The sequence below is a fragment of the Cinclus cinclus genome, chromosome 17 (genome assembly GCF_963662255.1).
Source record: "Cinclus cinclus chromosome 17, bCinCin1.1, whole genome shotgun sequence".
Taxonomy (NCBI): Eukaryota; Metazoa; Chordata; class Aves; order Passeriformes; family Cinclidae; genus Cinclus; species Cinclus cinclus.
In genome coordinates, this window is record NC_085062.1 from 2,988,483 (window position 1) to 3,009,982 (window position 21,500).

A 21,500-nucleotide genomic window follows, 5' to 3' on the forward strand; every position below is an offset into this window, starting at 1 on the left:
AAGGACAATCTGCCGTGATTTTCCTGCTTGTAAATAAGGTGGGAAATGTCAAAACAACACAAACTAACGACGCTTTTGATTGCTAATGGAAGCGGCATGGACTCATCTCCTAGGTGACCATCCGTGTGCCTGTTAACAATAAAAGTATCCTTATAAAGTACTATTTGTGTTGTTAAAGTCCCATTTTTCTTAACTACAAACTGATAGCAACAGGTTTGTTTCTTGCACATCCCTTAAATCTCCGGATGCACAAATCTGATGCAGCACAAGCAGTGTATTGCCTCACCTTCTCAGAAATCACCTTCACAACTGCACCAAGTATGCACTAGGGAGTTCCGCTCTACACCTCACTTTTCCGTCTGTAAAACACAGAAAAAAAAATGAATTATGGTTTAAAGGGTTTATGTGAACCTGGCAATAAAAAAATCTTTCAACATTGGCATGTGTAGATGTCGAAATGTTCTACTTAATCAACCTTATCAAGTGTTTGCTGATAAAGGCGGGTTTATCAAGAGCTCTGGGCCTATAAAATGTTGTGAAAACTCTGAACTACATGGCAAAGGGTTAGGTGGGTCAGTTTTAACTGGAAGTGAGCATGGATGCTCTGACCGGTCTGGACCCCCTGCTCAGGTGTTAAGTTAAATGTTTTAAGCATTTTAAGATGGGTGACTACAAAAGGAAGATATTGAAGCACGGCTTTGTGTTTTGTTCTGAGGGACGTCTGGCAGGAGAACATCCCATCCTGTCCGCCCCGGGGAGCGCAGGGGCTCCTGTTTTGGGCTGAGGGGCACAAACCCACCGGAAACCACCAATTCCCCTCAACCACTCTCCAGCTGAGCGGCTCACCCAGAGAACGCGGCGGGGTCTCAGGCCGGGGCTCGGGGCAGGGTTCGGGGCTCGGGGCGGGCCCGCGCCGCCCTCAGGGCCCGCGCCGCCCTCAGGGACCGCGGCTCTCGCGGCGTGGCGCCCCCTGGCGGCGGGCGGTGCCCCCGGGGCGCAGCGCGCGCCCCGGCTGAGGCGCGAGGCTGCCGGGAAGCGGCGGGGCGGGGAAGGGGGCGGGGCCGGGCGGCGCGGGGCCAATGGGGGACGGTGGGGGCGGGGCCTGGGCGGGGCGCGCAGGCTCGCGGGGCGCGCGGCGGGCGCGGTCCCGTGCCGGCAGAGCCGCGCCGCCGCCATGGGGTGTTAACGCGGCCGGGCCCGCTCTGCCGGAAAGAGCCGCCGCCGCCGCCCGCCGGCCCCCTCTCCGCCTCGCTCCGCTCCGCTCCTCCGCCCCGAGCCCATGAGCCTGAACGAGCACTCGATGCAGGCGCTGTCCTGGCGGAAGCTCTACCTGAGCCGAGCCAAGCTGAAAGCCTCCAGCCGCACCTCCGCGCTGCTCTCCGGCTTCGCCATGGTGAGCGCCCGGCCTGGCCCGGCGAGCGGGGGGTGGCACGGGGCCCGGGGCGCTGCCGCCGCTTCTGCTTCTCCCGCCGGAGCTCGCTGCGGTGGGGACGGGGGGGCCGGGCCCGCCCGCTCGCTGTCCCCGGCGCGGCGTGTGGCACCCGGGGCGGCGGGGAGCGGGCGGGCGCTGCTGCTGCTGCTGCCGCCGCCGTGCGCCCGGCCCGCCCCGGGCAGCGGGGGCAGCGCTCCCGGTAGGTCGTTTGTTTTAGAGCTCTTCATGGCACAAGTTCAAAGGTGCCTCTCGGCTTTTATCTCCGCCAGATAATGCAAGATTTTTTGATCGTTACGCATTTCCCCCGCGAAAGATGCTCGGGACCGCAGAAGCCGCGGTGCGTGCCGCGTGTGCCGTGGGCAGCTCCGCGGGGTGCGGGCTCGCCGTGTCGTGCTCCGGGGTGTCGGGGGCGAAGGGGCCGCGCACGGAGCCCCGCAGTCCTGCCCGGGTGGAGGGGTTTCCATCCCGATCCTCTCTCAGACGTGTGCTGTTGCAGTGAAACTCCTTTTAAGAAAACCAAGAAATACTACTGATTAAAGTTGGTTGTGCCGCCCATCATCAGTCCTTTGCAGTTGGCGAGGTTTCTAGTTTTTATTTAAGGAAAACTCGAATGTTACTTGATTTGGAGTTCCGTGCGTGGATTTTTGTTCGTGTGTGTTTTCTTTCGAGTTTGATGTTAAGCACAGTCTACTAGCCCGAATTATCTCACATGAAAAGTGCCATATGATTTGAAATGCATCACAGACTTCCTCATCTGTCCAGACATCTGACATGCAAAGCTGCAAACTCTGCCCTGAGCCCCTTTATGCAGCTGTTAAAAACGTTTCGCCGTTTATAAATTCTGAATTTCACTCCTTTGACTTGCTTTGATTTTTTTTTTTTGCCCCGCTTTTAGCAAACTGAATATTTCCAGCCGTTGAATCTATTCCTTTCTAAATCCATTGTTCCAGTGATGCTGTTGGAAAACACAGCAGCCTCCTGACGGTCAAATAAATGTCACTGTCCTCCTTCAATGGCTAAAAACAGACCACAGCTCTTCGGGAGGTGGTGGAGTGCTGCTCGTTTGACTGACAGGCGGCTCTGTGCTTGCGTTTGAGTCGCTTCTCCTTGGGTAACACGCATCCGGCTGGGAGCTCACACGCCAATTCTGATAATGAGTTCTTGTTGCACACTCCTTCTGCCGTCTCAGAGCGGTTTGTGGCTGCTTGAGTCGGGTCTTTACGTTGAGAGAGAACATGGGGGAAAATGTAGTTTGTTTGGGTTTATAAATTTTCTTTCTGAGGGAGGTTACATCTCAGTGTAAATGCTATTGTTTTAGAGTCATACTTAATTCCTGAATTCCTTGTTTTTTCTCTAAAGATACCGATGTATGAGGTGAGGCTTCTACTTGTTAATTCTCTAGAATTTTAGAGGTTCCATCTCCTGCTGTTGAAAACTGCTGCTTTTGAAGTTGTTCCTTAAAGCCACTTCATTCCAATTAACAAAATCTCTAATTACCAGGAATGTTACATTTGAACATTAATATTTAAGTTTTTCCACAGCTCCCCCTCAAAAAAAAAATCTTTTTTTTCTTCCTCTAACAAGTTCAGGATGGAAGTCCACCCGTAGTCTGTTTGGCTTTGTATGGGCAGACCCAGTCCTCTAGCTAAGACTTCCTAATTTTGTTTCAGAAGAACTGAGGTAACTTTCGAGTATTTTTAGATTACTTTTAAAAACTGTTCGAGTTATCTCTGTGTTGAAAAAAGCTGGGCTGTTCCACCATGCCTGTGCATTGTTTACTGACTGCAGTTCTTTGGCACCTGATGCTTGAACAAAATGCTGCTGAAGTACATTCTAGTCTTCGATCAAAGCTGGCAACAGCAATGAAGGGTCATTGTTCCTCTCTTTTCCTTATCAGGCAAGGAAGAAAGAGTTTAAGTGACACATCCAGGACCACCCAGTAAGTTGATAGGAATTGTCTGGAGTGGAACATGCTTGTTTCTATGCCAGCCCCGCTGATCCTTGCTCTTTGATTAAAGAGTACTTGCTCCTGTAGTAGAAGCTAAGCTTATCCCCGTTGAAGTGTTCCCTTTTTCTGGACTATTTTTCTGTCTAACTGCAATCATTTTGCAAAGTTTTTTCTCTCAGGACTGGTGATGTATACCCTGGTGGAATGAGGGACGCCAAAGGCAAGGCATTGCTCAGGTCAGTGAGGTGGACTATGAAACGCTCAGCCAGGTTTCAAACCCTGAAGTGTTATGTTTCCTCAGATAAGATTAAAAACCTGTTTTACCATTAATTTTGTTTCAGACCTCTGCATAAGGATTTGTCATTGTGTGTGAGTTTCAGAAACAGTTGTAGGGGCTGGTGGTGGCAACTGATGTGAGAGCTGAGCTTGCCCCAGTACACCTGAGGATTTCCTTCACTCAGGTTTCCATGGATGCTATCACCCAATACCATATGTCTGAGGAAAATCCATGAAGTTTATAACCTCATTTAGTACACTTTTCCAATTTATTGAACCAGCTAGTAGTATTAATCTCCCAAATTATTAGAGGTAGAGAAAGAAATTGTAGATTGTAGGGGATGTGTAGTGCATTGCAGAATAGAGGATTCATTCCATACACTGAGGAGGGCATCAGATTTTTCTCACTTCTGTATTATAGCCCAGATATTGTTGCATGATCTTCCCTTTCATGCTTGGCTTTATCTGTTTTTATTTTTCACAGTGAATAGGCTGCTGACAGGTTATTTTGGTTTAAACAATTACGCTGATTTGTTGGCATCATTTTGTCACCAGGAGTGCATGACACAGTAATGTTACAATATGGGAGTCAGAATCCATAGGAAATTTGTTAAATGCCACTAGTCATAAAACCAGAAGACTCACCATCTCCTCCTGCCACCAATTAAGAGCTTTGTGAAAATAACTGAGTCAGAACTATGGGTCTGAATTACGCACTATGGTACATGGGATATATATATATGCTTCAAATATTGAATATCATCAAAGAACTGTCAACTCTTGCCTTTGAAATATGGCCTGTATGGTCTCCTGAAGACAGCTTCAGTCATGTTCTGCAGAAGACTGATTGCAGTGATAAATATTTATTAAACTGATTTCCATAATAACAGTTGGTGCTGAGGTAAGGTTTGGTAGGACCTGGGGCCACTGGTGTCAGAGCTGTACAGGTCTTCATGACAGCATTGTCCTTGTCTAGTAAAGGTCACTTGGCTGTTCTAAAATCTAAAACAGTCTCCATAGAAGTTTTTAAGTGGTATTTAGCTGGGTTGCTGGTAGAATGGCCTGAAACAGTGGCATTTTGTAACCTGCAGGAAAGAATTACAGGCCCAGTTTTGTGGCTTCTGCTTCCAGGTAGCCTTCTGTAATGCTGCTGCACTACCAGGTTAGAGCTGTGCTGGAGAATCTTCCCCCATACAAAAAATGTCTTCTATTCCGGTTCCAAAAGGAAAGTTTTGTGCCTCCTTTGAACATCCTGTCTCGAGGTTATAGATGAGCAAGATAGATGAGCAGTGTGGAATATTTGGGGCTTTTGCTGTTCTGCCTTGGAGTGGCTGTGAATGGCTGCTGTAGTTTGGAGGATGTAAAGGGGATGCAGAGCCTCTGGTTAATCTGAACTTGTGCTTACTGAAGAGATTTGCTGTAAGTTATACTGTGTAGAGGGGTATTAGCTCCTCAAGATGCATTTGCTCCAATCACACAGGTGTTGCCATTTCATGTTTGCTAGCAAAATCAAATGAGATCCTGTATTGTATTCCAGTGTCAGCATCAGCAAATATTAATGTGTTTTGCCTTTCTGCAGCATTCAGTAATTTGCAGAGTCAAGATCCTGGACTAATGGATGAGTGATGCTTAGTTTCCCTTCTGTATGAAACCAGTAAATCAGATCGTTATTTTGACTTATCTGTTTTTAATTTCCGGTGAGTTATTGTGGCTCATACAGAGCCTCTGTATGAGTTGTTTATAACTCTTTATGAATGGTGCAGACAGTCTGTGAGAGCCTGGCTCTGTGCCTCTGTCTCTGGAGTGAATTCTGTCAGGAAAACAGGGAGCCAGCCAGAGGAGCTGAATCCCAGTGATGCTCTGACACTCAGCTCATTATTGAGTTTCCTCTGTGGTCCTACTCGTAGACAAGCAATGATGGATGGACCTTCAAAAAATGCAGTTGTGATGTTTGATCAACACAGCTTTCTTTTAAGCCATTCCTGCCGTGCTAGACTGTATAAAATGCAGTCCCAGTACAGGGTTATATTCCCACCAACCTGAGCTCAGAGGCATCTTTGTGGGGAAGAGAAGGAGAGGAAGTAAATAATAAATAGCTCATGGATAATACAGATTTACTTGAGATAAGGCATTTTATGTCCTTTTTCTCTACAGCACTGTTCACTGATTCTGAAAAAGATGTAAGCCTGTGATTTTCATTGAAAAGTAGGGACTTTATTTAAGCCCCTTGGGTCTAATAAGACATGAGAGCTCTATGAACAAGTAAGCAAAATGAACTTGGTCAGTATATTGAACTTGAAGTTGAAATGCAGATTTTTCTAGGGGGCAAGTTGTTAAATTTCCTGCATTATGGTAGTAATCAGGCTGCTGTGACTCTGAAATCCAATACTGATGAAGGCTTAACACGGTTATGTGCCAAAATTCAGTTTTCTTCTAAAAACATCTGAATACCACCATTTTTAGGCTTATAAGAGCTTCAGTCTTGTGTCCTAATGTCATGAGTCCTTTTGTTTTGTTAAGAAGCTGTACTTCAGATATACAGCTTTGTCGGAGAGCCGTAGTAAATCTGTCAGTCATATCTGTAGGATGATCTGAAGTTAAAGTTAGCTCTTCTTTGAACCAGGGATTAGCCCAGATGACCTCTTGAGGTGTCTTCCAGCCCACGTTACACTGTGATTACGCAGTGAGGCAGGGCACTTGCAGCATGGCAGCTGCACGATCAAATCATGCAGCAAGTGTTCAGAGAAGCTTTGAAAGTGGAGGAGGATAAAGTACAAAAAGTGTTGTATTGGAAAGTGTGTGGCCATTGACAACAGTTCCTGCCCTGAGCAGCTCTTGTGAGCAAGTAGAGCAGGAACGTAGCCTGCCTAGAACATTGGCATGTACCTGTGAGTTCAGCCTTTATATGAATTTGGATTATGTCAGATGATCTCATCAGGGCCCTGTTCTTGCAGGTATTACTTTACAAGAGCAGTTGTGATCTATTTCTTTTGAAATTGCAGCATGAGCAAAGGAGGGAAGAATTTCTGATGGTGCATTGCTGTTAGAAAACAGGCACAGGCCCTCATGGTGAAAAATTAAGCTTTTTGGTTTAGGTGCCTGGCTCAAACTTGGCCCAGGAAGTAAACTCAGAGTTGAAAAGAGCTGGCAGTTTTTCTGCTAGTTTACACTGAAGGAGTTCCCAAATTAGCTTTGCTGAGAGTTTTAGGAGACAGAAAACATGAACTGTTTTCACTTATGGGTCAGGCTGGGATTACTCTTCCAGACATAAACACAAGGAGCTCAAAATCAGATGCTTGATATCATTAGTATGGAGGCATTGATAAATGGAAATATAGAATGTCTTCAGTGTTTGGCAAACTAAATACCATCAGTTCTTAAAAGAAAATAAAATCATCTCATGAAGCTCTTTAGTGTCATGTTTATGTTACCATACTAAGAACTAGGGTAAAGGATTAAAGTGCCTTGCCCTGCTGGATGGCTTTGAGTCTAGGCACAGCAGAAGACTTACAAGAAAAATCTTTAAGAAAATTAATCCTCAGTGGTGAAGGATTGCAATTGTTCTGTGAAAAACACAGGAAGCCCAACATCCCACGAGTACGTTGCAACTTAACAAGCAATCCTGCAGAAGAGAGACCTGACAAGCAAATGTTTATGCTTTCAAACGTGAAGTTTCCCACAGCTGAAAAATGGTATTTTTAAATCCTCGTGCAAGGACTGTATATGAGTTAATATAATTTCTTGTACTTGGAAACAGCTTGCAAGTTGGCTGGGTGGTTAGGCTTATGACAATAAAAGCCTTCAATAAAGGAATTAAAAAATTGGCAAATGGCCTTGAATGCCTGTTGAAACATGTCTGAACAAAACCCTGGGTTGCCTTAATATATTGGGTGCATTAGTGATTGAGTTCTGGTGTCCTGGAACATGCGCAAGAAGATGGGATCCAGGACTAGATTAACTTGGCTCAGCTCTTGCAAAATAGTGAGGTTTGAATGTTCCTGCTGCTTTTGCAGCTGTCTTTGAGCTCTGGTTTCCATGCCTCCCTGTATCCATATTACCCATGAATCTTTCTTCCTATCAGCTTGACATGCTTATATTTCAGATTGCTGTCAGGTTTTTTTCCTCTGCATTTTACCTGTATTTTGTCTGAGTTCCTCTTAATGAGTTCCTTTGAGAAAGAGCACTGAACGTTGAGACTTTGATGCATTATTCCCTCTTTGGAACTGTCCTTTTTCTGAAAGACAAATTTATCAGGAAAGATCATTCCAGGAGACCTGTTGGGATTAATGTCACTCATCAATTGCACATATGCACAAAACCACCTGCCAGTTTTAAAACCAGTTAAAGGGCATTCTAGTTAATTTTCTTTGTCAGAGATATCCCAGCTGGTTTTATGAGTTTCCTAGTGCTGTTATTTAATGCTGATTTTTTTACTTCTTAGGCACAGGCATGCTTGGAGATCTAAGATTACAAGAAGGGTATTGGCTGCTTATGGTAGTGGAGAGCTGGAACATCTTCATGAGTAGCCCATCTTTGGGGAAGCAGTGCTGCCCTGGAGAACTGTTATGTTTTCTGGAGACATTGTCCAGCCTCTGACAGGCTTGCTTGGTTGCCATGGGCAGTGTGGAGGCTCACATTTGGATCTGTGTTTCCAAAGTCTGCTTAAATACTTGAGTGAAAGAATATAGCTGAAAGCCTGATGGAAAGGTGATCTTTCTTATGAAAGTTTTCTGCACTTTAGAACTTAAACCCAAATATCCAGGGAGGAAGGAAGGACCACCAGGGTTGTTTCAGGCTGTCCCCTGTCTTCGCAGCCTTTCACAGATACTTCAGAAGACTTCATAAGTGAAAGATCAAAAGCTGTGTCTTCAATATAACACAAAAGGAGAAATATTTCACTTAAGGAGTCCAAATACGCTGGTCATAAGGGTCAGCTGTTTTGCTGGCATGAGCTGCAGGTGACAAGGTGGTTGTGGGTTTGTGCTACAGCAGAACAATAATTGTGAAAACAGTGGCCTTTGCTTGATAGCTCAGACCTAAATTTGGACCTAATGAAGAGGGTGCAGATTGACATGAAGAGAAATGTTAATACAGACTCACTTTGTTTGGATCAGATGATCTTCCAGAAACACGGTGTAAACTTTGTATAACCTATAGTCAATATAAGATGTAGGTAACTTGTCTCTCTCCCCATTATTTTTTCAGGTGGCTATGGTGGAAGTTCAGCTTGATGCAGACCACGACTATCCTCAGGGGCTCTTGATAGCCTTCAGTGCCTGCACTACTGTGCTTGTTGCAGTTCACCTTTTTGCACTCATGATAAGTACTTGCATTCTTCCAAACATAGAGGCTGTTAGCAATGTGCATAACCTCAACTCTGTCAAGGAATCTCCTCACGAGCGCATGCACCGGCACATTGAGCTCGCGTGGGCATTTTCCACTGTCATTGGGACTTTGCTCTTTCTTGCAGAAGTGGTGTTACTGTGCTGGGTGAAGTTCCTTCCTTTAAAGAAGAAAACTGACAACACCCAGCAGAGCAACAGTTCTAGCATCACATCTGGACAGGCAGCAGCCATTGCATCGACGTCCATTATGGTGCCCTTTGGATTGATTTTCATTGTGTTTGCAGTCCACTTCTACCGGTCACTGGTGAGCCATAAAACAGACAGGCAATTTCAGGAACTCAATGAACTTGCTGAATTTGCACGGCTCCAGGATCAGCTGGATCACAGAGGTGACGCCGTCACCTCAGCCGTCACCAATTTTGCATAAACCTGTGCTTAAGAAAATAAAGCCACTATTCTGCTTCGGCCTTATGGTCACTCCCTGTGGATGAACTGGTTGAACTGCTGATTACAATTTAAAGAATAATTATAAATATTCTAACCCTTTAGAGAGGGGGAAAAAATGTTCCTTTCATTCAGGTTTTGCTGTCTGAAGGAGTGGATGGTGGGGTGTGATTGCCCTGTGTGAGCAGCCCTCCTCCTGTGAACGCTGTCTCGCATCTTTCTTGTTAACGCTGAATGGTGGCTGTATAAATACAGGGAAAATAACATTGTACATTTGGGTATTAGTTAGGAATGGATAGAGAAGTTGTGGATTTTTTTTTTTCTCTGTTTATCTGATGTTGGCATTTACTAGAAGATACTGCTTGTCCTATCCATATTGCATGGCATGATACAAATTACTTGGGACATGCAGCAATTAGCACTTGGTTTCAGTGCTAGCGCTGCTCTCCCTGGAAAGCCTGACAGATGGTGGGAGTGAAAGCTTTCCCAGCACTTTCCCCAGTATGTTTTGCTGCCAAGTAATTATTACTTTGCTGATTTCTCTAGTGCCTTTTTCCCGTGGCACTTACACATTTTTTAACTTGCTAAACACCCAGGACTAATCTTACTGCATTGTGGTGTGGCCACGTGAGTAGGAATGAGACTCAACTCTTCTGTTCCGTGGAAGAAAATAAAAGCAATAACTTTTAAAGTTCTCATGAGCTGGCACTTATTATCTGGAGAGATAGATTTGCCTGTTTCTCATTGAAGAATCTTTTTTTAAAAAGAAGGAACTAGATGGAAATTATCACTGGATAATTTTTTTTTGCTTGAAAATCAGAACTACTGCTCTTTTTTTCCAAGCCAAAGTAGTAATTATTTTATACTTTTATATTGAAAATATATTTTTAATAAATCCTCAGAAACAAGCAGCAAAAGGTGCTTTCTCTCTGTTGGATTCCCAAGTAATGAGCTATGCCTTTGTCTTCCTTGTTTAGAAAAGTGTTCTCTTCGCTGAAGTGTTGTATTTAATAACTCATTATACATTTTTTGCTTTCAAGGATCTGGAAGACAACTTTTGTTGATGTATATTTATTTATGAAAGTAGGTTATTTGTAATTAATATTGCTGCTTTCTTTCAGACACCTCTGTGATATCAAGGCTACTGTGTTGTTTATTTCCTCTAAGCAAAAACTTCCATTTGTTCTCCTAGATAAGAGATTTGTCCAAGAAAGATTCCAGCAGTTGTCCTGGGCTGCTTCAGTAATTCTGGCTAAGTCTAGGAGTTGAAATTTTTTGGAACACAGTTCTTGTATAGAGTAAGTTTGGGCTTGAATGGGTAAAAGCTGTTTCTTGAACACAAACTGAGACAAGTTTGAAGCCAAAGGAAAAAAAAATTAAAAAACAGCTAGCTATCACTACTCATAGCTATCACTGTGGAATAGAAACCTGGGATTTTGCCATGAGACAGGAGGGACTGTGACAGTCCAGGGGAGCTGTGCCTGGGCTGAACTTGGTCTCACACCAACCTCCATCTCAGGTTATCCCAATGTACTTGCAATCTGTACAAAGTGCCTGTGGAGTTCAGGTGCAGACTGTGGTTACTACTGAAGCAGGTGGGGACTGATCTCTCCTGTCAGCAGCACTACAGTGCAAAGTGTTGACAAGGTCACCCGTGGTGCCTTTGTATTCTGAAAACATAACTATATAAAAAAAAACAACCTGCTGGGCTGTTTTTTTTTCAGCAGCAGTCATGGTTCACAAGCAGCAAACAGCTTTCCACTTGGTGTTTTCACAAGTCCTGGCATACAGAGGGCAAACTGGATTTTCGCAGCTCTGCTATTACATGCTTCAAATATATTCTATTCCTGATGTAAATCTGATGGTGAGGATTGTAACTGCAAACTCACAGGTGTTTGTTCATGGAGCACTGGAAGCATTGCTTTTAGTAAAGGCAATAAGGAAGCAGCATTCCAAATCGCAAAATCTTGGTAATAGGCACAAAATGCATTTTCCCATGCTTTACTGAACTTCACTAGTTCTGTCTTGGGGAAACAGGCCCCTAAAATCCCCCACCCAAGGAAGAAAATCTGACTTGGTATTCACACTAGAGCAACTGACTGTAAAGGTGTGGTCAGGTATAAAAAAATTACTTCTGTCTGTAAATTTTGTACTTAGAAATTACATGGTTCTGAATGGAAGTCCAGAAAATCACTTTTCCACATTTATTTTGTAAAATTCCTTGCTGTTCTGGATAAGTAGTTGAATTTCTCTTTGATTTGTGGATCTTTTACAGAATGACTGAGAAGTGTGGGGTTTTCTTGTTTTTTAGGACATACAGAATTAGAAGCTAATGGGACATGGTTATTTTTAGTTTTCTCAAGCTGGTAAGCTCTGAGCTAATGTTGCTGTTATTACAGCTAATTTTCTGACTATTTTCTGCACTTTAAGCCATGATATCAAGTGTGGTTTTGTCATTTTCCACCTGTGGAAATGGAAATGAAAGTTATACCTTGGGGTACCTTTGTCACTGTGTACCCAGGCAGTAACCAGACACAAACACGTGGATCTAAACATTGAGTGCACTTAAAATTTTTTTATCCCTTATTTATACTAACGGTGTTAGGCATTTACCTCAATCATTTTAAACATTGGTTATTGTATATCACTTATTTGGGTATAAAATACTTTCATGAAATAAAATACACTCAATTGTTGTGGATTATTTGTTATCTAGAGGCCTAAAATATACTTACTAATTGAAACATGATCTGTTGTAACTTCAAAAGCCATTTTTGGTCACAGGTATGTATTGGGCTATGTTTGGGGGAGTAGGGGACACAATTTTCTGATTGTGATATTCTTTTAAAACACATACAAAAAACCCTCCTCCAGAGCAAAGGCTTTTAAACCACCAGGAGTGTGATTTCTTAGCAGGAGTAAGAGGTGCTGAACAAAGAGTCACTCTGCCTGTCATCCCGTATTTGGATGGTTGTCTTTTGGGGTTTTTCCCATCAATTTTTATTCTTTTCTAAAATAATGAGGGTGGGAGGAGGCTACTGAGCAAAGCTACCTGCAGAGGGAAGTTTACCTGAACAGCCTTGAGGGAAGGGTGAGGCCGACCACGACATGATAACCACAGTGTGGGTTTGAGACTCGAAGGAAGAAATAACCCAGGGTTGTGGTTTTAAAACTTTTTTTTTTTTTTCCTTCAGCATCTGGTTATTAATTATGGCTGTCATCAAACCTTGCCCGGGCCTCTGCTAAAACACCAGCTGGATCGTGTAGTTCAATCTAAATAAAAAGAATACAAATCAGTTATGCAGTGTAATTGAAGAAGCTTAAGGTTTTATAGATCTTGATTACTTGATCATTATTGGAGAGTCTCCCACGTATCAGGACTTCAGCTCATATTGCAGCCTTTCAATTATTGTTTTAGAAACAACTACACTCCCCTAATTTTATTAGTGTGCTGAACATCACTTTATCTCCTTGAAAAAACTCGGTGAGTGACTTTAACAAAACACACTCTTGGGCAAAAGTGGCTTTGATTTGTAGTCTGTTGGGCCTAACCTATAGTTTTAATAAAGGGGGTGGTGGTGACAAAAGTGTACGAAAACCTGAATTCAGTTTTCCTCCTTTTATCTATTCATATTCTGAGATCAACAGTTCTCTACCTATTGAAAGCACAATAACAGCAGTGAAAGTTGATGTTTCGTTTTTGCTTATAGAGCAGAAGTGAGTTGGATCATCACTTGGTCTTCAGGGAGTTAAATAAACAGCCAGACTTGTACATCCTGCCTTAGTGTACCAGCAGTTCATCCCAGGCTATTGGATTGTAGAGGCTCTTCTCGCTGACCTTTAACAAACCACATATAGTAAATATTTTTGGCTACAGAAGTGTTGCTCCTTTCACTCTTTTTTTGCAAAATAGAGATTGTTTTTCTCTGGTGAGAATTTGGGGTTTATTCTGCACTACTTCCGGGATTAACTGGCTGGTCAAAACTGTGCTCAAAGGGCCTTTGGCTATAGAAACCAGATTTGAAAAGATAGGGGCAATGAAAATATAACAGCTGTGAGCTTTAGAAGGCTGCATGTGCCTGGTGTCACTTGTAACAGCCCTGGCCTTGGGCAGAGGAAGGTGGTGCCTTTACCTGCCATGGGGCTGTGCTATTCCCTGTGTTCCTGGAGCAAAGTGGTGAGTTGTGATTATCCAGGGTGATTCTACTTTGCTCTAAGTGGAGGGGAGTTTCCCCAGCCCATCCTGCACTGACCATTTTGTTTCATATCTGTAATTTGCAGACCATGAGGGTTCAAGATGAGACACTTGGGGCCAGCTGTCACTTGGAGTTGCATCTGTTCACTGCTGATTCCCATTTCCTCTTCCTCCAAGGGCACAGAGCTGGGGACAGGCTCTCCTGTCCTCCAGGTCCCGCACCAAAGTGATGTGCAAGGACCCAGTGGCTGCCAAGCTGGTGGCCAGTGCGTCTTTGTGCCTCACAAAATCTTTGGGCCATGGTCTTCCTGTGCAGTGTGTGTCAGTGAAGGGAAAAGAAGAGCAGAGGATGTGGGCTGTAGGACGCCATCTGCCCCCTTGGGCCCAGATGGGGAGCTGCACACACCCCTCTGCCCCTGGGGCTCCTGGGCATGGTGCTGAGCCCCTGACTTGGAGGAAAGAGCTGCTGTTGGCCCTGCAGCTGCTCAGGTTCTGCAGGGTCTGCTCAGCCTCAGCAGTTGGGTTTGGTGAAATCATTTGGTCTTGACGCAAATCCCACTATTGTCTCTGCCTCTATTGTCCCCATTTCCTTTGTGCTGCATCAGGTCTCTGAGCAGTTCTGGTGCATGAGAACTGCATTTTTTCAGATGTAGGCAATTGGGAGGCTCCAGCAGAGGCTGCATGAGCTGTTAGTCCCTATGGAGCCATTTAGGATGCTGCTGGCCAAAAGACTCTGTGCACACACCCCATGAGGGAAGTCTCTTGAGGAGTGAAATGCTACCTGGAGAGCTGACCCGAGCACTGATGAATGCAAACACCAAAATTTCCAAGCAATTACCTCTGGGAGTGGAGATTCAATAGAGGCTGGAGCGTTGTCTCTGCCAAAGTCAACCAGAACTCCACACTTTGGTATATCTGCTACCCAGATGCCTTCTAACAGCTGCCCTTTGTCTGTGTAGAAGTATTTCCCTGGGCCATGCTTCTTGCCATCTTTCCAACCTCCTTCGTACCGATTCCCATTTGCTGCAATTGAATACATGAACAGACCTTGAAATCTGCACCATTTTGTAAAGGGGTTACAAATTAAATCAATCGACAGAGCAAATCCACTGAGAAGTTCATCTGTTTGGCTCCTCTTAGTAATTTCGAGGTGGCTGTGGCACTGTGTGTCATTTTGATTTTGCAGTGCTCCATTTGCTGCATCACAGAGGGATAAAATGCTGCAGAAGGAGCCCACACTTGCTCACTTGGAACCAGGTCTGTGTTCACCTGCTTTGTTCTCACAGTGATACTAATTTTTTGCTGACACAAGGAGCCAGTGTGCTCAGGGTAAGGGACTGGTCCCTGAGTCACTCTTCACAACGTGAAAAATTACAAGACACAAGTTTCAGATTTGTCACTGCAACAAATCACGCAGGATCTCTGGCTTGAAGAGGTTTGCTTGTCTGGGCAAGGAACAGAGCACTGATTGCTGTCCAGTCAAAATAATCTTGATTTCAAAGAATACTTTTAGTTAAGTTTTTTCTCAATGAATTACAGGGTGAGAATTGCTACAAAAGTCTGAACAGTTCAGGCAGTCAGTTACAGGCTGTTTTTCCAGCTGTACTACTTCTCTTGGCATTTTTCTGCAAGTTGAGAGAGGCTTTTTTTGGGCTCTCTGCTGCTCTCCAGGAATCCACCCATCCATCACTAACAGGGAAAGCAGAGCTGCAAGGGGAAGAGAACAGCCTCATCCATGGACACTGGCTGAGAAAGGGCATCATACCCATGGTGATGCTGGGGCTGGGATAGATCCAGACCACCCTGCTGTCACTAGGAGAGTCCTCTGCTCACCCTTTTTCCTACACACCGTGTTTCTAAGCCCAAACTCATGGGGATTTCTGACCATGTTAGTGGAAATATCTTTTGAGTCTCAGCTGAATTCTGCCATTCTTCATCACGAGAAGTGGCTAAAATACCAGGGCACCCCACACAGTGCTGCAGAGATAGCTGGGGCCTGCCAGGATACTGTAAGGGAAGAGGAGAAAACCAAAAACGCTTCCGGAGAATGTGGCTGCTGGGCTGTTCAGGCAGGGTCTGGTTTACAGGCTGGAGCCGTGGTTGTGGTTATCTGCAACTTTGATCTGGTTTTGTGCTTATCTGAAACACCAAGCTGTCCTGCCCATGGGAGCAGCTCGGCTTCTGCACTCCAGCCACCAACAAATGAGAAACCACCAAAATCACAGCCCTGGCTGCAAGGAGGGGGCAGTGAACACCCTGACTGCACTGTGGTGGCCGGCTGCTCCCATCTGCTCTCCTCCCAGAGCACCCGAAGCTGTGTTGCTCACAGCCATGATCCCTGTGGATGTGAAGTGCTCTGGTACAAAGCTGTTGGGGAATGGATGTAGCAGAGGCGGCAGATCAGCGCGGTGCTCTCAGCCAAGCTCACCCTCACCGGGCACGCTGCCACTACAAGCAATTTAATCTTGAGCTGGAGCTCATCGTGACCTCCACTGAAGAACTCCTTTTCTTTCACATGGCAAAGCTGCTGGCACGTGGGCGCACTTCCAGCAGCTGAGCTGAATGCATTAAGCTTGTGGGTATGAAATAATTGCTCTGGCTAATTTTAACCAAAAAGAATCCAGCTAACAATCAGCTGCAGGCTAGGCTGAAGGCAACTGGGCTCTGAAATGGTGCATCAGCCACGGCTCAGCCTACAGGGGCTGTTAGTTTATAACTAACAGGGCCTTTGACAGGAGCACAGCAGATCAGTGCAAGATTCCCCCTGGAAGCAGGTGCTGATTTCATCCAGATGAGCCATCGGTCCAAAGCGACTTTACAGTCAGCAGAGAGAGCACAGTCATGCATGTGGTGTGCAGAGAAGGTCATGCTCATTCCTACCAGCTGCTTTGCTTAGCTAATTACTAGCCTTGAGATCACTTTCAAGAAAAAAAAGAAAAGAAAAAAAATAGAATAGATGAATAATAATATAGAGATAATATTTCTTCAGATGTTCTTGGAATGCTGTTCCTGGCATTGCAGAGATTCTTGGGATTCTTGGCTTCAGGGAAAAATGTGTTAAACTCCAAGGAAAATAAGGGGAAAAAAATTAAATTTCTGTATTTATACTGAGGTTGGCCCTAACATTCCAAATCCATTATGTGCTTGGTGTTATTTATGGAAAAGGATTGTGTACTAATGAAACCTCTGTGTTCACTCAACACAAGCCACTGTCGGAAGTAGACAGAGAGGATGGAGTGAATTCAAAAAGAAAACCATGTTGTGTTTTTTTTTTTTCCTGTGCTGGAAACTGAACTCTTCTTTGGTATGCAGAGCTAGAAAGCCTGTCTGGCAAAATGCCTGGCTTGAAAAGAGAGATTTGCTCTTCTCTGACCCAACAGTATATTATCTCTAACCCGAACCATCCCAGTCATTTAAATGTAAATCACAGCAAAAGTAAGCTTTCATGCGTGTGCGCTTACCGGCTTGAGCAGTGCAGTGCCGGCCCTCGCTCAGCCGGTGCTGCCTCTCCCTCCAGACCGGGAGGGGAGGGATGGCACGGAGCGGCCGCAGTCCTGCTGCGAGTCTGCAGTGTAGCACCCAGAAATCTGGATGGCGGAGAGACCCGGAGGGCAGCACGACAGCGAAAAGCTTGGAGGGGGCAGGGTGAGGGTGGTCAGCACTTACGGAGCCGCAGCACGCCCGTCCCGTTGGGCTGATCCGTCAGCCACTGTCCCTCGTAGGTGGAGCCGTCCTTGTAGTGCATCTTTCCCCAGCCGCTCCGCAAACCATTGCTCCACTCGCCCTCGTATTGCTCCCCGTTGGGGTAAAAAAAAATCCCCTGGCCCTAGAGAGCAGCACAGAGATGGCTGGTTAGGAGCTGCTATATTGAAAGGGGACAGTGTTCCATTTGGGACATCACTTTGATAGAATATTCTTTTGTTTATTACTCTTACACATGGCTGCCGGCAGCCCAGTTCCATGGCTGTTCTCATGCTGAAGGAAATGAGATGTGGTAGTATGGGATTTTTTTTTTTTGGCAAACACTTTTATTCCCTTGACAAAACCTTGGGTTTATATCTCCGAGTGTTATTATTGGCATGATTGCTGCTAATATTTAGCTAAAAGCAGGTTTTACGAGGATATAAACCTGCCAGGGGATAGGCAGCATTAAAGGATGTGTCTCTCAACATGGGGATTTCATGTCTTTCAACCCTCTAGATGTTTCCAGCTCAGTGTGTCCCAGGCTGGGCAATTCCACCTCTTGCTTGTTTCACATGTATGTTTGCCATTAAGAAAAGTCCAGAGGTACCCCCTAAGCCAGGGAGTGACACCAGTAAGAAATATTTCCATATCACTAACACATTTTCCTATAAGAATAAAGTGTTCTCTTTTTCTCTGAACAAATAATAAAACCGGTTGTGGAAACAACTGATTTTCTGAGTATTCATTTTATTAAATTGCATGGATGTAAGGGAGAAACTTTTTTAAAACAAAACCCAACCCTAGTGATATCTGCATGTCGGTACAAATCTTTCACCAAAGCTCAATTATGGAAAATCTAGCCTTAAAGAACAGGAAGGGAAGCTCCCTCCAAGAGACGGGAGCCATGGAGCCACACGCCCATTAAAAGCATTGGTGGAGATGAGTTTAATTTAAGAGCAGACACAAAGACAAACACACAAGATTTCCATTGGCAGATCCAAAAACGTTCCTACAAGGATTTTGCACATTACATTACAGTCACTTCTACCAGATTACTTTCTTATTGTGCTCCTTTTAGGAAAAACAGTGATTTATGTGACAGGCCTAATTTCCAAAAGAACTCAAGTTATTTGCCTATTATGCTGTAAAACTCCTAGAAGGAGCATTTTCTGGGAGTGTTTATAATCCAGGTTCCTCTGACTTGTTCAAGGACAAGAGGAATGAAAGGGATGGGTGGGAAGGATTAAGAGACAGGATGTGAAACCTCCCATGGTGTTTGGCCAAGCTGCAGGTGAGTCTGAGCAGTAACCACTGCTCTGTGGCAGCCAGTGGGAGCTCGGGGCTGTAGCCTGGTAACCAGCAGGGTGGGGATGACTCCCTCTCCAGGAAGGAGATAGCACACCCATAAAAATCTTGGATTTTTAGTCTTGATCACTCAATTCACCCTCAGTAATGTGAAAATTAGTATTTTAAGTAATCTTTTTGTACGTGTGCACCCAACTCTTCCCCTTGTTTTGGGTCCCACTGCCTCAGTGTTGGCAGAAAATCTCACTTACACCTCTTTGGTCGTTTTCCCACCAGCCTGTGTACACTTTCTTGTACTCCTTGGTCACTGGGTCAAGAATGCTGTATGAGCCATAACCATCCCTCTTCCCAAACTTCCAGTCACCGCTGTAAACAGCTCCTGTGCTTTTCCAAATCTGGGTGCCTTTACCTATTTAACAAACAAGAGGAATGACAGGGAAACCATCATGGTTAGGAGAAGGGTGCACAGTGCTGCCCTTCCTGCTCCATCCCAGGCAGGGCAGCATTCCCTGCACAAAGTCAGTCTTAGGTCTGGCATTCAGTTTAGCTTCCCAAGTTGGAATCATTAATCTTGATCAGGGGCTTCCTGTGTGGCCTGTGTTGAATGCACTGAAATCTTTCCAAACCTCAGTTTACTGCTTGTAAACAAGTCTGTCCTGCTCTGGCTACTCCTGGCTCGGACAGGGTCTCCTTCTCCTGCTCTGTCCCCTGCAGCCCCTGCCCCATCTGGGGAATAAATTAAGATTCCTGGAGCCAAGTCAGAAGCTGAGAGAGCTCCGGGGACTGTGCAGCCAGGGCACATCACAGTGCCTGGAGCTGATTGCAGTTTGCTGTATTTGGAAAGGATTTTTAAACATCTGTAATAGAGATACTTTGGGTAGTTGCCCCTGAGTGCATGCAAAAGCTCTTCAAGTTACTTATTAGAAATGTTTCTGCATATTACATGTATCAAATATATGTGTGTGTGTACATATAGTCATACATGAACAAATGCTCTTCCAGGAGCTATAGACCACATAGAACTACTGACCACTTCCTGCCCTTAGGAACATTTGTAAGGACATCTAAGTTGCTATTTTTTCTCAGAATTATCTATCTTACCATGTTTCAAGTTGTCCAGCCATTCTCCAGTATACTGATCCCCATTTACAGCATAAATAGTATGTCTTAATCCACATTTCTGGGCTTTCCTGTCCCATTCATAAGAGAGAGGGTCTCTAACCCTGGGGTACTTTATAACGGGCATATTGTTGGTACCTGGAGAAGAAAAAGAATTATTATCAGCAATAAATTAGAACTTACTAATGCAGGTACAGTCAGAACAGTATTTGTGAGCCATGCACAGAGATACAACTAAAGGGAGGCAACTAAAGATACTGAAGTACAAACCAGCACTATGTGAAATTTGGCTCATAGTATAGCCCAGCCTGTTAAGAAACATTAAATAAATCTCAGCAGGTCAAATTTGTGGTGGGCATTGATCTCTGCACTTGCCAGACATTTTGGGGAGTGCAGAGGAAGGCATCTCCTCCATACAGCTGATGGAATGGGTCAGGGAGTTGTCCAGTGTCCCTGAGGCCCACCTGGAGCTGGAACATTTCATACCCCAAGCAGTAATGCAGCTCAGGCTCCTTTACTGCTAAAAATATCAGTCCTCCAGCTGCCTTGTTTAAAGGGGTTGAAACCACAACCTTTCCCTCTCCCTGGAGGCTGTGGACTTGCCCAGGGCAGGCCACCAAGCTGCCAAGGAGGTGACTCCAGAGGTGGCTTCACAGGTGACATGGGTTTAAAGCAGCAACAGCAGGCAGGGCATGGTGAGCACAGTGGGGGTGATTTTGGAGACCTCGAGGGTCAGTGTGGGGGAAGAGAAGGGAAAAGGAGGTGTTTTGCCTCATAAATGCAGAGGACAATGGTGGAGTGCAGCACAGTGGTGATTTCTGAGCACTGCCAATGGAACTGCTGTTCAGCACAGTGGGAATTCGGCACAGACTCGGAGGTGAGAGTGGCCTCCTATAAACCATAAACAAAAGCCGAAAGGTGGCTGTAGGAACAAAAGCAAGTTTCTGTGAATGCCGTTAACATCCAGAGCTCGGCTGGAACCCGGCGGGGTGCGATGCTCTCCGATTTTGTCTCCTGGGCTCCCCCTTCTGTCCTGATCTGCTGGACCGAGCCATTTCGAATGATTTTGCTGCATCTTTCCCTTCTCGACAGAGCAAAGCTCTGGTTCCTGCTGTGCTGTGGGTGCCGGAGAGTCCGGCAGGGGAGCAAACCTGGACCTTGGGAGGAGAGGGGAAAAGAAAGGTCCTTCAGGTCCTTGGTAGGAAATAAAAGCTAGAAATTCTAACTAAGAAAATACTGTTAAGAGTTCAACCTCAGCTCTGCATTTTCCAGCTGTGGGAAATGATCATTCAACAGTTATTTGGAAGGATAGCATTGCTAAATAAAAGTACTTATGTGTCCAGAATGAGTCTTGGTTAGAGGACAGGGAAGACAGGATCTGTCCCTTGGTATGATGGACTCACAGCCCACCACAGAGGATGTTTTTCCAGCAACACAAACACAGGATACACTCCAAATGCTGAGTTCCTCCCTCACTTTTGAGTGCTGCAGCTCCTGGAGAAGGGGGTCTTGCCAGTATTTATTTGCCAAGGGCTGTTTTTTTTCAGGACACTTTGCCATACTTTTCTGGCTTGAGCCTGTCCTGCCCTTGCTGGGGAAGCAGAAGAGCCGAGCTACAGCAACCTGTACCCACGCTGACACTGGCCAAGACCTCTGGGCACCTCGTGCCTGCGACAAGAAGTCTCTTCACTACCCCTGCCAGATGGGAGCATCGCTTTCCCACCACCACATCCCACCACTTCTTTAACTCAA

The 21,500-nt window shown here is 45.2% G+C and overlaps 2 protein-coding genes across 2 annotated transcripts; one reads left to right on the forward strand and one right to left on the reverse strand.

Annotated features, from left to right (window-relative positions):
• Positions 1 to 1,220: 1,220 nt before the first annotated feature.
• On the forward strand, positions 1,221 to 10,618 carry LOC134050836 (calcium release-activated calcium channel protein 1). Its single transcript, XM_062504222.1, has 2 exons — positions 1,221 to 1,393; positions 8,862 to 10,618. The coding sequence occupies exons 1-2, from the start codon at positions 1,280 to 1,282 to the stop codon at positions 9,426 to 9,428; spliced, it is 681 nt and encodes a 226-aa protein (XP_062360206.1). The 5' UTR covers positions 1,221 to 1,279; the 3' UTR covers positions 9,429 to 10,618.
• A 1,648-nt stretch (positions 10,619 to 12,266) lies between these two features.
• MORN3 (MORN repeat containing 3) lies at positions 12,267 to 19,878 on the reverse strand. The gene is made up of 5 exons (XM_062504223.1): positions 19,731 to 19,878; positions 18,881 to 19,038; positions 17,307 to 17,466; positions 14,479 to 14,663; positions 12,267 to 12,718 (listed from the first exon to the last, which is right to left on the reverse strand). Exons 1-5 carry the CDS (start codon positions 19,873 to 19,875, stop codon positions 12,650 to 12,652), a joined length of 717 nt encoding a protein of 238 aa, XP_062360207.1. The 5' UTR covers positions 19,876 to 19,878; the 3' UTR covers positions 12,267 to 12,649.
• Positions 19,879 to 21,500: the final 1,622 nt, after the last annotated feature.

What these genes read in the sequence shown, in the direction of transcription:
- LOC134050836 (XM_062504222.1), top strand. Translation starts at nt 1,280, where the DNA reads ATGAGCCTGAACGAGCACTCGATGCAGGCGCTGTCCTGGCGGAAGCTC. An exon ending in TGCTCTCCGGCTTCGCCATG is followed by an intron (nt 1,394 to 8,861) that starts GTGAGCGCCCGG and finishes TTATTTTTTCAG; the next exon opens with GTGGCTATGGTGGAAGTTCA.
- MORN3 (XM_062504223.1), bottom strand. Translation starts at nt 19,875, where the DNA reads ATGCCCGTTATAAAGTACCCCAGGGTTAGAGACCCTCTCTCTTATGAA. An exon ending in GCTGGACAACTTGAAACATG is followed by an intron (nt 19,039 to 19,730) that starts GTAAGATAGATA and finishes TTTGTTAAATAG; the next exon opens with GTAAAGGCACCCAGATTTGG. An exon ending in GACGGGCGTGCTGCGGCTCC is followed by an intron (nt 14,664 to 17,306) that starts GTAAGTGCTGAC and finishes ATTCAATTGCAG; the next exon opens with CAAATGGGAATCGGTACGAA.